The sequence below is a fragment of the Felis catus genome, chromosome E1 (genome assembly GCF_018350175.1).
Source record: "Felis catus isolate Fca126 chromosome E1, F.catus_Fca126_mat1.0, whole genome shotgun sequence".
NCBI classification, from domain to species: Eukaryota; Metazoa; Chordata; class Mammalia; order Carnivora; family Felidae; genus Felis; species Felis catus.
This window is the reverse complement of record NC_058381.1, coordinates 53,942,766-53,956,452: the sequence shown is the minus strand read 5'-3', so window position 1 is coordinate 53,956,452 and position 13,687 is coordinate 53,942,766. Positions and strand designations below refer to the sequence as shown.

The 13,687-nt window shown below is 45.8% G+C and overlaps 2 protein-coding genes across 12 annotated transcripts in view; one reads left to right on the top strand and one right to left on the bottom strand.

Moving 5' to 3' along the window:
* CE1H17orf80 (chromosome E1 C17orf80 homolog) overlaps window positions 1-1,722 on the bottom strand; it is an 11,119-nt gene extending 9,397 nt beyond the window's left edge. The window contains exons 1-2 of one of the 6 annotated variants that reach the window (XM_019818182.3): window positions 1,698-1,722; window positions 217-319 (exon numbers count right to left, since the gene is read on the bottom strand). The gene's annotated coding sequence lies outside the window, so the exon portion shown is untranslated. Of the gene's footprint in view, window positions 1-216; window positions 320-579; window positions 718-894; window positions 1,071-1,108; window positions 1,243-1,697 lie in introns of those variants that run through there. The other 5 variants (XM_006940530.4, XM_006940531.5, XM_003997118.6 and 2 more) reach the window with 5 other exon arrangements.
* FAM104A (family with sequence similarity 104 member A) overlaps window positions 1,249-13,687 on the top strand; it is a 17,570-nt gene continuing 5,131 nt past the window's right edge. The window contains exons 1-3 of one of the 6 annotated variants that reach the window (XM_045045260.1): window positions 1,970-2,119; window positions 5,986-6,085; window positions 9,590-9,722. In XM_045045260.1, the coding sequence (XP_044901195.1) occupies window positions 6,000-6,085; window positions 9,590-9,722 (219 nt within the window). In that variant the 5' untranslated portion in view covers window positions 1,970-2,119; window positions 5,986-5,999. Of the gene's footprint in view, window positions 1,536-1,567; window positions 1,710-1,969; window positions 2,120-4,099; window positions 4,222-5,227; window positions 5,631-5,985; window positions 6,086-9,589; window positions 9,723-13,687 lie in introns of those variants that run through there. The other 5 variants (XM_045045261.1, XM_003997115.6, XM_003997116.6 and 2 more) reach the window with 5 other exon arrangements.

Below are 13,687 nucleotides of genomic sequence, written 5' to 3'. Positions count from 1 at the left end.
ATTCTGACTTTGGAGGTACCCCTCTGACAATATAATCAAACTTTTGAGCCGTTGACTTACAAAAATAGCCACAATTGGAGCCAGTCCACGGGCCTTAGGCTAATAACTTCAGAAGAGGCTTAGGACCTGACCTCTTAGACGTGTCTGCCCCTACAGTACTCCACCACACTCAGTCCTACTGGGAAGATCCTGCACCCTCTCGTGGTAACGTCTTACCGTGAGTGCCTAAATACTTTCTTACAGGAGCTTCCCCAGAAGGATGCTAATTTTGTGGTTGTTTCTTTTGTATCTCCATGCCTCACGATCGCAGCTCCTGGGTCTGGCAAAAGAAACTCGATTTTAATTATCAGCCAGCGCAAGACACAATCGGAAAAGTAATTCGACAGCACACTCAGTGAATGAATGTGGTGCGGCACTGAACCGAGTACAGCCAACTCTCAGTGCAGGTCTCTCTCCGTGTTCCGGAAAGCAGACAGTTAAAGCCGCGCACGCCGGTCGGGCGCAGGGCCGGTCGGACTTGTGCCAACCGCCCCCCCGCCCCACCCCACTCCACCCCACTCCACCCCTGAGCCGCGGTACCTGGCCCGCCCTCCTCCCAGCTCCGGCACTCTTTCCGGAAGCCGAGCCGCCGCTTCCCGCGGAGTGGGCGGGGGCCGTGGGGAAGCTAGCGGCTCCGGGCCGGCCTCCACTGCAGCCTCAGCCGGAGCCCCAGGGACGCCGAGGAGGTTCATCCTGAGGCCCCGGGAAGCCCCCCCCCCCCCCCCACGGCTGGCCCGCCACCCGATCGACTCCCCTCTCTCCTCGGGAAGCCCCCTCCCCTGACCCCCAGACATAGGGCGTGGGCACTAGGACAAAGTCCGACCCGCCGCAATTAGCCCAGAGCAGTGTCCTTACCTAGCCAGGTGTGAAAGTCCCGGAAGCCCCCGCGACAAGCCCCCCAGCGCAGCCCTCCAGCAGCTTCCCAACTCCCTGTCGGGGACCCGCCGCAGGCCGTCTGCGCCACTGCCTGATGCTTCTCAGCTATGTTTCTACAAAACTGTTAGCTCATAGGTGCTTAACTTAAGTACCTATATCGTATTATTATAAAATAATTTAAATTAATTTAAACCTGGCTTGACTTATATGCCGTCACTTTTCGGCTGCGAACAGGCGAAAGCTCGGGCCGCCTTCTCATGAGGTCCTCTCTCCCAGAAGCTCCTAGGCGCTCCTCCCCACTCGGAGCCCGCCTCTTCCCGTGGGCGGGGTTACCGGTCGGCGCGGCCGCCGTCGCGCCACTGCGCAGTCTCGAGAGGGCGGTACCACGGCGGCTGCGACATGGGGGGGCGCGGAGCAGACGCCGGAAGTAGCGGTGGTACGGGTCCCACCGAGGGGTACTCACCGCCGGCAGCGTCCACCCGCGCCGCGGCGAGAGCCAAGGCCCGAGGGGGTGGGCGTGGCGGCCGCCGGAACACAACACCCTCTGTTCCCTCAGCTCGCGGAGCGGCGCCGCGTCGCTCCCCTCCACCGGCTGCCATGAGCGAGCGCCTCCGCCCCAGGTGAGACCGCAGGGACCTCCTTCCTTCCCAGCCCCTCGCTGGGGGCTGGGGCCGAGGGAGCACGCGAAGCGGGGGTCCGAGCAAGCGTGGGCCCTGTGGGTCTCCATCTGGGCGCCCTACGGCCCCGGGAGGGGAGAAAAGGATGCGCGAGTGGTCGGGTACCTGGTCTCTGAGGTGCTGGAGGAGTGACTCGCCAGGGTCCAAGTCTCCCCCCAACCCCGTCTTTTTCCCTCTTATATTTCCCTACTTGGAATGCAGTCTGAACGGTCCCGGAAGAGAGACAGTGGCCCTTGAAGCTTCCCTGTCCTAAATTTAGGAGGGTGGGGGGATGGGAGGAATGTCTGATCTTTGAGAGGGAGCCCCTAGGACGTCTTTGAGGGACCGAGGCTGGGAGCTGCCGTCTCCCCAAGGTCAGAAAGGATGGGGTTTAGCTCTGCAGTGGGGAAGGGTTGGGATAGATACTAGAATTTGTGCCCCGGACGGTTGTGAACGTAGGAGGGCAGATGACCAAAGTGGCTTATAGCATAAACAGGCAGGATTCTAAACTGTTTGGACGCGCAGCCGTTTGACTCCGAAGGCGGGAGGTAGGATTATATGGCGATGCTCTACTTTCCGCTGAACCTTGACCTCAGGACCTGGGTTTTGACCTAGGGGTGCTATGCTTGCTTGACGTGTACAGAATAGAGTCCCGATCAAACCGCAATTTCTTTGTCTTTCTTTCCTCCTCCTTACGCCCTGTAAGACAGTTGGGGAGGAGAAAGTTGGGATTGGGAACCCCAAATGAAGCGGAGCAGTTTTACTTCAGGTTAGAAAAATCCCTTTGTGGAAAACCTCTAGATCACCAAGTCCTACGCTTTCATTTTTCTGATAAGGAGACATTCAGGGAGCTCAGCAGGTTTACCCCAATCTTTCCAGGTTCGCTGCTCTTTTCATTACTTCACGGTACTTTCAGTGAAGCTCGGCTGAGGCCAATAGGATTCCCTCGGTAGGTTATGCTGGATGTTTCCTCGTTCTGTATTTTCATTGGCTCTGATTGTACTGGGCAGTCTTTCCACAAGGATCCGGCTCTGGGGGATGGTCAGTTGAGGGATTAAGATTCTGGAAAGCATCTTGAGGTTGTTTGGTCTAATAGCGAGAATCTAGGGTCGCCCATACTTCTGCACTGGATTATTGATTTGGGTACACAGTGAGTGGGGCACAAAGCCTGCTCGTGTAGAGAACAAGAATGGTCTAAGTTTGAAATTAGGGGCCCGATGACCAACTTGCTGTTGGAGTTAGAAACATAGGCTCCTGTGATGTCTCATATCTGGAAAAGCCTAAATAGGTCCTGCAGAAAGATTGATTCCCTTCATCCATTGCCGTATGCAGATGTAAATGTGCTTATACTGGTAGCCGATTTCTTTTACCTGTTACACAAATAATCTCAGCCCGTTTATACTGCTGACCTTGTTGCCGTAAAAGAAACCGTTTGATTTGGACAGGGGTTTCTTACGTCCTTGTCACCCCGTGTTTCATGTACCAATTCCGCCAGCTCCCGCTAACATAATGTCTCCCAAGTCCAGTTTCTGGATGAAGCGTTGGTCTGAGATGGTGGTTTTTCAGACTGTTATAAAATACACTGGGATAGCCATTGAGGGTGGATGTAGGTCAAGAAAACCCCCACTTTAACCAAAACAGGTCCTTTGTCTCGTATATATTGACGTATTTTTGCCAACAGAAAGAAAGGGTTCTGTTACTTAAAAAAAAAAAAAAAAAGTTTGAAAAACACTAGTTTCCATACTCAAGATTCCTCCTCCTCCTCCTCCTCCTGCTGCTGCTTCTTCTTTTTAAAGTTTATTTATTTATTTATTTTGAGAGAGGGGGAAAGATAGAGAATCTCAAGCAGGCTCTGCACTAGCAGAGCAGAGGCTGAAGTGATGCAGGACTCAAACTCCCCAACTGTGAGATCATGACCTGAGCCGAAATCAAGCCTCAGGCACTTAACCGACTGAGCCACCCAGGCGCCCCTCTTAAGATTTCTTCTCTGCTCAGTCTCTAGGAGATGGCAGGAAGATTAGAAAGAAATGAGATGATGGACAGTGGTACAGTCAGCCGTCCTTAGAAGTAACAGATGCTAAACAACAATCTGTAGCTAGATGCCTGGGGAGAATATAATCAATTATATGGTAGATGCTAAAATTATAACCTGGTCTGTGGCATTAATGTAGAAAGCTATAATCTGACTGTGTGGCTAGGGTTGAACATGAAGCTATAATCTTGGCAATTATTAACGATTTTGTTGAAAGAAGACTGTTCCAAGGACGGAATCTGCATGGAGCCTAGAAAAAGGAGAATGAAAACAGCAGGGCTCATTCTTAATCGGGTAGCATCCAGAGGAGAGGGCCCCCGACACGAGATCGTTCTGTTCTGGTACCTTGAGAAAGCAGCTGATCACGAGGCAGGGATAGTTTCATGCGACTTTCCCAGAGTTTAGTTGAAATCTGCAAAACCAGCCCATCCTCTTTGTTCCTACGCTCTTTTTGCTTTGCAACCTCCTTGACATTCGTTTTCTTGTCCCTGGAAAGATACGGTCTGGATTATAAGTGAGGAAATGAGAAAGTTTGGGTCGGGCTCAGAAGTGCTTAGAGTGGCCCAGTCAGCTGCTGGCACATTAATAAGAGTTTGGGGACCAGCATACTGTCATTTGGTGAGTTTCCCAGCTGTGTCAACTGGCCTTCCATCAGACCTTGCCCTGTAACTAGCTCTTTTCCAGAACAAATTCTCTGGTCATAGCTGGACGAAAATAGTAATTTCTTGGTTCAAATCTATGGTAATAGCACATCCATTTAAATTAGTTTTAAGCCTGCTTTTCACCTCGTTTTTAACCTGCAAATACTTCAAAGTAACGTGCAGGTAAGATCTAATGTCCTGAGAGAAAGTTAGGGAGCAGGAATGATGGTCTTAGAAGCAGTTGAGTCTGGGAATGAGGTTAAATGGTGCAGCCCTTTGCTGGTTGGTTAATGCTTTATCAGCACCACACAGTCACAATTTTATCATTCCACGCCTAGATCTGTATTTATTAATAAAGCTAGATGTATTCAGAGTACAGGAATTTTGCAGAATACGGGAACTTGAGCTCGGGGTGGTACCTTAAATTTTCTCCGATATCAAGACTTCAGCTCAAAACCTTAGGATTACGGACGGGCCTGCCATGGTTTGCCGCACTGCTCGCGTAGAAAATGTGTGGCCATACGAGATGCCACGTGCTCAAGTTCAGTACTTGCGCAAAAGCTGTTTTTCCCTCCAGCTATGGGAATGTGAATCTTTAAGAATTTTTATGGTAATAAATTGTGCCGTTTCGTATCAATGGCCTCTTGCCAACACTGTCCATTGGTATTTTCTGCGGTGATGGGAATGTCCTCTGTCTGTGCTGTCCAGTACAGTGACCGCTAGCTACCTGTGGCCTTTGAACACTGAGAATATAGCTAGTGTGACTAAGGAACTGGATAGTAAATTAAATTTAATTTAACTGACTATATGTTATAATAATGTATAATCATAATATAACAATAGCTAGTGGTTCCTGTCCTGGACAGCACAATTCCAGGCAATTTGACTTAAAATAATACCTCCTTTAATTTATCTCTAACTTCTGTCTTCTAAACTGGGATTTAGAAGTCCTTCTAGAAGCACTTAATTCTTGCATAGAATACATACAAACTTTGTTGCACATCTGAGAACACTGGGGTAAAGGTGTGAATTTTTTTCTTTAAACCTGAGAATTTTGAGCAGCCTGGGTTCCAGACCCAAAGTAACAATCTGGTGAAGTAACGTGTCATAATACTAGGGGTGGTGTAGAGAGAATAATGGAGTTAATGTGTCCAAGAGCAGCCTTTCTAATGAATGTCGGGAAAAACGATCTAATACTTTAGAGGGCATTGAGCTTTTGTTTCATGTGATGATTGGGGGGAAGTCAGGGATGAGAGAAAACTGCACATCAAAGGCTACATGAACCTTTAATGAGTAGCACCCCAGTTTTATTAGGATTTTAGGGGTATGTGGGCAACGACAGCCGCTCCTGTCTTCCATGTTGTCCTATGGGAGGAGTAGGATTAGGTAACTTGAAACTGTGATTTCAGGAAACGTCGAAGGACCATAACCTTGATTAGGTGGAATTTGGAAGCTTAGTCATTAGCATCACCTTACGTTTATTTATTCCCAGTAGGCATTTAAAGTTGCCAAGCTTCTTTTTAGAAATCAGTTGTACTAATTTAAGCTCACCCCTGCTGCTGCTATTTTGTATTTTTACTCTTTGTGCCCAACGGTAGTGTACTTTCAACTTTTTACCTATTGGGGTAGCATGCAAATTCTGTTTTCTCGGGTGAGAGGGCACATTTGTTGTGATTTACGATTTTAAGTGTCCAAAAGATCAACTGTCGGATTTTTTTTTTTTCTCGTAACTTGATTTCAGGAAAAGGAGAAGGAATGGCAATGAAGAAGACCACCATCTTCCCCCCCAGACCAAAAGGAGTAGTAGAAACCCTGTCTTTCATGAGTCCTGGGACACAGAGGTAGGAAGTGTGGTCAGAGTGTCTGCCGTTTCCATTGCTTGAACAAAGTCTAAATAACCCAGTTTCTTTGTGTGATTAAAATTATTCTTTGAATAAATAAAAGTGATTTTATTTGAGTGTAGTGGTTTCAACTTTTTTTTTTTTTTTTGAGTCACGGCCCCTTTGAGGAAACCGTGCACCCTTTCTCCATTGAAGAGTATATATGCACATACTAATATGTACACAGCACAAAATTTGTTACGAGTGTCATAGACCTTTGAAAATTCATCTTTGAGCTGTCTGGTTGATATTTGAGAAACCAACTATTTTCTAAGTTTCTAAGCCATTAATCATCCTTAAGGCAAGTATATTGCTTTCATTCACATGAAATTCATGTTTAATTTTATTCATGACAAACTATGTAAGCATTCAGAATATGCCGTGTGTGTATGCAAAATACTATTTTTAAGTGTTACTACTTTTTTTTAAAGTTTATTTATTTATTTTGAGAGAGAGAAAGAGAGCGGGGAGGGGCAGAGAGAGAGGGAGAGAATCTCAAGCAGACTCCGCACTGTCAGCACAGAGCCCGATGCAGGGCTCACACTCACAAACTGTGAGATCATGATCTGAGCCGAAATCAAGAGTCGGATGCTTAATCGACTGTGGACACTGTGCCACCCAGGCGCCCCTGAGTGTTATTCCTTTTTTATCATGTTCTAAAAGAACTCCTGTGGGAGGCAGGGTGGTGGGGAGAGAGAGGCGTGAGGGGGAAAGAGCTCCCAAAGTTTTGGTTTCCCAACAAGAGAGCTCCATTCTGCATACCCCAGGGAGCGTTTTGGTGCAGTTGAAAGGCTGCTCTGCAGAGGGAAAGGAGGGCAGCTAGCATTTAAGTGACGCCTCTGTTAACTTACACACTGGAAAATTGTGACCCTTGAGTTGTCACCCTGACGAGAAGCTCCTCCCCAGCACAGATCCCTAAGCCTTAGCCTTATAACTTAAAGCAGAGCTCTGCATATCACAGTTTTTGTGCCACCGAAATAATTTGTACTTTAAACAGTCCTTGATAATAGGATTTGACCTACATCCGGTCCTTACCAGAAATCCAAAGCTCTCCCAAGGGGGGAAAGCCAGTTGACTCTCACATAGGTCCTACACGACTAGGAGCAGTTCGTGAACAAGTGTGGGTGGGACCTTTTTGTGTGGGGATGTGAGTTTCTGTGACTTCTCTCCCCCTTTTAAAAATCCTCTGTTATGCTTTCTTTCCTTTTTCTTATGTTTTTAAAAATGATTCGCAGAAAAGTAATTGAGCTTTTGTGTAAGGCGATAACTGGAGGGGCAAGTGAAGCAGAGCTTAGAGAGGCTCCCACAAGCATCCAGTGATGAAACTGTGACAGTTGACTTTCCATCATTCTTTTGGATTAGAAGTCTGTTAAAAGAGCACGCAGTGAGTGCTTTCACTGTATCTATCCACTTCAGTGTTTCTTTCCTTGTGTCTGTGTGCACATCCTGCTGAGTGAGGTTTGTTAGCTCAAAGGTACAGTCGGTCTGACTGTATTGATCATTTGCCCTGTAATTACAGTGGTGATGCCTGAGAATAGGAATATAAGTTGTCATTAAAAACAAAAGGAAACGCTTTGATCTCCTATTTTCACTAAGACTCTTAGTATTTTTGTATTGCTTTGTTTTCATTGCTGTTCGTAGAAAATGATCTTCCCTTTCGAAAACCTGGGCATTGGTATCACAGAGGCAAACAACGTATTGTTACTCAACCTCTTGGTTCATGTGTCTTGTTCTTACTTGTTCAAAGACATGGAGTGGATAAACTGCTCTGTAATCATTGGTCTGAAAGATGGACCAGCTTGCCTTTGTTATAATTAACAGTCAGTACAGGTACTTTTTATTTTTCACGGTAATCTAAGCTCCCTGGTAGACCTCGCACGGAGGGTTCTGACCATTCCTTCCAGCCCTGCCGACCAAGCAGTTACCGGCTTTCTGCATGGGTGGCCACTTGTGCTCTGCTTCTCCAGAGGGGGGTGGGGATTAACAAGTAATGAGGCTGAGTCAACCTAGGGAGGGCTAGAGAAGCAAAAAGCGGGGGGAAAACCTTTAAAATGGAAAGTTAAGCCCTAAATAATTGATTGGATCATCACCACTGGAATAGATTGTTATATTTATAGCACAAGAATATCAAGTTTAGGGGCACTTGGCTGCTTTTTGACAATCGTGTATAAAAAGGAAAATAAAAAAATGATTCATTAGTGGATTATTTTTGTTATTTCATATAGTCACATATTAATGAAAATGTTATCTTTTAATTCTAAGGTTGGGCCAGTGAGGTAAGTTTTCTTAAGACTAACTCAGTGAAGAGAAACCATTTCTTGTGTTTTTCCTGAAATACTTAAGTAATTTTAGAGTTCTTTTTCTTGTGACTTGAAGAGCTTTTATATGGAAGTTTACTTTTTTTTTTTTTAATTTTTTTTTTTCAACGTTTATTTATTTTTGGGACAGAGAGAGACAGAGCGTGAACGGGGGAGGGGCAGAGAGAGAGGGAGACACAGAATCGGAAACAGGCTCCAGGCTCCGAGCCATCAGCCCAGAGCCTGACGCGGGGCTCGAACTCACGGACCGCGAGATCGTGACCTGGCTGAAGTCGGATGCTTAACCGACTGCGCCACCCAGGCGCCGCAGTTTACTTTTTTTTTAATGTTTGTTTGTTTTGTGAAAGAGCACGAGAGCATGAGTGGGGGAGGGGCGCAGAGAGAGAGAGAGAGAGAGCGTGCGTGCGTGCGTGCATGCGTGAGAGAAAGAACCCAAAGCAGGCTCTATGCTGTCAGCTCAGAGCCCGACACGAGGCCTGAACTCATGAACCATGAGATCATGACCTGAGCCAAACTCAAGAGTAGGATGCTCATTTAAAAAAAAAAAAGAAGGAAGGAAGGAAGGGTGAGGGGAAAAGAAAAGCAAAAAACGGGCGCCTGGGTGGCTCAGTTGGTTAAGCATCTGACTTGGGCTCAGGTCATGATTTTGCGGTTTGTGGGTTCGAGCCCCATGTCGGGCTCTGTTGTCAGCACGGAGCCTGGAGCCTGCTTTGGATCCTTTGCCCCCCTCTCTCTGCCCACCCCCACCCCCCTTGCGCGTGTACGCTCGCTCTCTCACTCAAAAAAATGAACATTAAAAATATTAAAAAAAAAAAAAAAAAGTCGGATGCTTAGCCAGCTGAGCCACCCAGGCACCTCGGAGTTTGCTTTAATTCTGAGAGAGAATTAAAGTTTTTTATAATTAATTTTCAGAAGTTCTGTTTTTCTCCTAATGTAATCATATTGCCCAGTACTGGGAAATAAGATGTGAGGTGTTTGAATTATGTATGCCAGAAGTAAATCACAGCTACTTCTGTAAAGTAAAGATAGTATACACCTCTCTTCCTAGATACTGTGAAGGTGAAGAATGTGGACTGACTTGCCTGATTAGTTCTGTAAAGAGAAACTTTTAGTCTACTTGTCCATTTTCTTCCTGTCATTTTTGTAGGTGCTATCTGCTTCACAGATGGGAAAATTGGGGCACAGAAAAAGAAAGTGGTTTGCCCGGAGATACACAACTAGTAAGAGGCAGGGTCGATGATTCCAGAGCTTGGCTGGTGAGCTCCTTGCTCCTAACCGTGGTACGTGCCGTGTCACAGAATACCGGACGGAAGTTCTGAGGGATTTTGCTAAATATATCCAGAGGCAGCTTAGGTCCTAGACTTCTCTCAAATCATAGGAACAAGAAGAATATTTTTCCTCCTCCTGTCTTTTAGCTGGGAAATACTTTTCCAGGTTAATGCTGTGATACAGTATTAGTGTGAAAGCAATTTTAGATCTCTAGTTAGAAAAAGCGAAGAACGGGAATCTACTCCCAAAACCAAGAGCACACTGTATGTTACCAACTTGATGACAAATTATATTAAAACTAGATCAGATGGATCTACATCATCAACCTGATAATAAATAGCTCTTTCAAAACCTAAAAAAAAAAAAAAAAAATACTAAAGAAAAAGTGAGGAAATTGGGGTCTAATGGTTTTTTCAAAATTCTAATTGGTGTTTGAAACAACGACCTTAAATTTTAACTCCAGCGACTTAGATTTAAAATTTTTTTTTTTTCAACGTTTATTTATTTTTGGGACAGAGAGAGACAGAGCATGAACGGGGGAGGGGCAGAGAGAGAGGGAGACACAGAATCGGAAACAGGCTCCAGGCTCTGGGCCATCAGCCCAGAGCCTGATGTGGGGCTCGAACTCACGGACCGCGAGATCGTGACCTGGCTGAAGTCGGACGCTTAACCGACTGCGCCACCCAGGCGCCCCTAGCGACTTAGATTTAATGACTTGTGGGCCTGAGGATACTATTAAAAAAAAATTTTTTTAATCTTTATATTATTTTTGAGAGAGAGATAGAACGTGAATGGGGGAGGGACAGAGAGAGAGGGAGACACAGAATCTGAAGCAGGCTCCAGGCTCTGAGCTGTCAGCACAGAGCCTGACACGGGGCTCAAACCCACAAACTGTGAGATCATGACCTGAGCTGAAGTCAGAAGCTTAACCAACTGAGCCACCCAGGCGCCCCTTGAGGATACTATTTTAAAATTGATATATAGTTTACTGGTATGGGAACCAATTTTTTTGTAACACCATGCTAGATGAATTGTCTTAGTTAATGTAGAAGTCAGGTTCATTTTTCTGTTCATTGAGTGAAAAGTGAAATCATTTGTCAATTTGTGTCTTTGTATTGGGTCCCGTGGAAAGGCAGTGACATTCCCTGATCTTGGACAATTATTTGGATGGGTAAAAACTATCTACATTTAAATTTGTTCTCTTAGGGGCTGGCCTTTTTGGTTTGAATTTTATCTTAATTTGTAGTAATGCTTTTTGCTTTCAGTTTCAATATCTTTATTTACAAATTACCTTAGACGTTTCCACATAAATCTGGCTTCTGTTACATAGGATATAAAAGGTGCTGCTACCTGAGTAAATAGAAGCAGTACATCTTTTAAATGCAAAGACCTAGGTTTGTGGGTTTAAAAAAAAATTTTTTTTTCAATGTTTATTTGAGAGATGGAGAGAGACAGAGCATGAGCAGGGGAGGGGCAGAGAGAGAGGGAGACACAGAATCCGAAGCAGGCTCCAGGCTCTGAGCCGTCAGCACAGAGCCCGATGCGGGGCTCGAATTCATGAACAATGGGTGAGATCATGACCTGAGCCGAAGTCAGACACCCAACGTAGCCACCCAGGTGCCACAGTTTGTGGGTTTTTTAAAAAAATATCTTTAACTTACCAAGATCATTTTAATTTTTAGATCACTATAAAGTGTAACAAGCAGAGAGAGAAAATGTGGAAGAAGAACGAAGTGGCTTACTTTGAGCAGCCTCTGTCCTTTTTTTTGGGGGGGGGTCTCTATTAGAAAGGGAAGGTTTTCATGTCATAACTCTAAAATCCCAGGGATACTCTTGGAGGGCAGAGATGTGACAAAAAGTAACCAGGGGAACCCATGTGTCATTACAATTAGGATTCTCTCAATCCATTTATCTGAACTGATAAGAATTAGTTGAATATTAGGTTATCTTTTTTAGTGGTGTGAAGTTCGAGGACAGTGGGATTCTTTAGTGTAATTTTTAAAAAAGTATCTTAAGTTTCTTAGTTTTGCCCATTCTCATCTTCAGTCTGTTGTAGGGTAGCAGGTGCATCCTTAGAGATGGAAGGGTTTGGGTGAAAGGTGTGTGTTGTGTTTAAAATCCTGTAGCAAATGAACTCTGAAATTAACTTCTAAAACAGTCCATTTAAAATGGAGTAACAGGGGCGCCTGGGTGGCGCAGTCGGTTAAGCGTCCGACTTCAGCCAGGTCACAATCTCGCGGTCCGTGAGTTCGAGCCCCGCGTCGGGCTCTGGGCTGATGGCTCAGAGCCTGGAGCCTGTTTCCGATTCTGTGTCTCCCTCTCTCTCTGCCCCTCGCCCGTTCATGCTCTGTCTCTCTCTGTCCCAAAAATAAATAAACGTTGAAAAAAAAAATTTAAAAAAAAATGGAGTAACAAGCCTTTCAAAAGTTAGTCTGATTTTTAGCATACATTTTAAGAAACTTTGCCCCTGGTTTAAGTCCTTGAAGTGTTGGTAATACATCATGTCAGCTCCCAGCACAAAAAGCTGCAACAAGTGGTTTCTTACTGACATTGAAGGCCAAGTTTGTTAAGTAATGAGACTACATACACACATTTTTCTATAGGTCAGGATTATTTTTTTGCCTGTTGAAATGTAAACAAAATGAAGTGATAGATTAATAGAACATTTTAGTTAGGAAGGAACTTAAAACATCTGGTGTGGTCCAACTTCATTTTATAAAGGAAACTGAGACACAAAAAGGACATACTACCTGTCGAGCGGCACAGAAGAGTGACCACCTGCATTTTCTTTCCGTGCATAGTTAGAAAGTGGTTTTAATTAGCCTGCTGAATTCATTTGGAATCTTATGGTCTCGCTGATAGTAGCAGACTTGGAGCTCTCTTAAAACATTGGGCACTTGGGAAACAGAAGTTTCCATTAGATGCTCTGATAGACTTGGCTAGGGTCCCTCACTCCAGAGTCTGCAGTGGAGTTAGAATGCACTCCATCATGACCCAGGAAGGGAGTGTGCATGCAGTGAGCAGGAGTCCTTTGGTCTTTTGAGGCTCACATAAATTTAAAAGCAGCGGTGAATGGGGAGATGGAGGTGATGGGAAGCTGGGGGCTGAAAGACAAAAGAAATACGTAGCTAGTCTGCTTTTCTAATTAAGAAGAGAAAGCAGGGTTCGCCTTGGTGGCTTGGTTAAGCGTCCAACTTCGGCTTAGGTCATGATCTCCTAGTTTGTGGGTTCAAGCCCAGCAAGGGGCTCTGCACTAACAACGTGGAACCTGCTTGGGATTCTCCCCATCTCTACCCCTGCCCCACTCAAGCTTGCGTTCTCTTTCTCTCGAAAGAAAGAAAGAGAAAGCATGCAGCTCTAAATAATAGATAGGCACAAATATTCTGGTTCTCTCTTTATGAAGCAGAGAGGCTCAGTAATTAACATTCCTGCTGGAGGGCTTTCTAAAGATTATTAGCAGGAACAGTCTTCAGAGTTGTTTGGTTTCTACCATAGGTATACATGGGTGAGCTCTGAAACTGACTTCACCTGCTGGGAAGATGGAACCTAGGGGTAGGACGAGCTGAGGGGCCGAGAGTTCTTGACTCTCCGCTTTATCATTTGCGCCCTGGGGACTGAGAAAATGAGCTTAACATTCCTGTCCTGTGTCAGGATTTATACTCTTCCTTTCTGCGGAGGGAAGTGTCCCTCTGCCTTTCTGTGTCTGCTCTACCTCCTGAAAGCACCCCCCCACCCTCCCGCCCACTATGCCTCCCTTCTCTGCGTCTCTCTAGTGTCGTCTCACCCCCCGTCCTCTCATGAGCCCACGAAGGTGCCTTTCCTTGCAGATCTCCTCGCTGCCCGGCCCATACCCGTACCGCTTCCTTCCCTTTCCCAGCGGCTGTCTGGTACCTTCAGCCCAGCTGGCGCTGTCTCACCTGTCTTCCGTCCTCTCCGCTCTGTGTCCCGGCTTCTTCCCCGACCCCTGAAAGTTCTC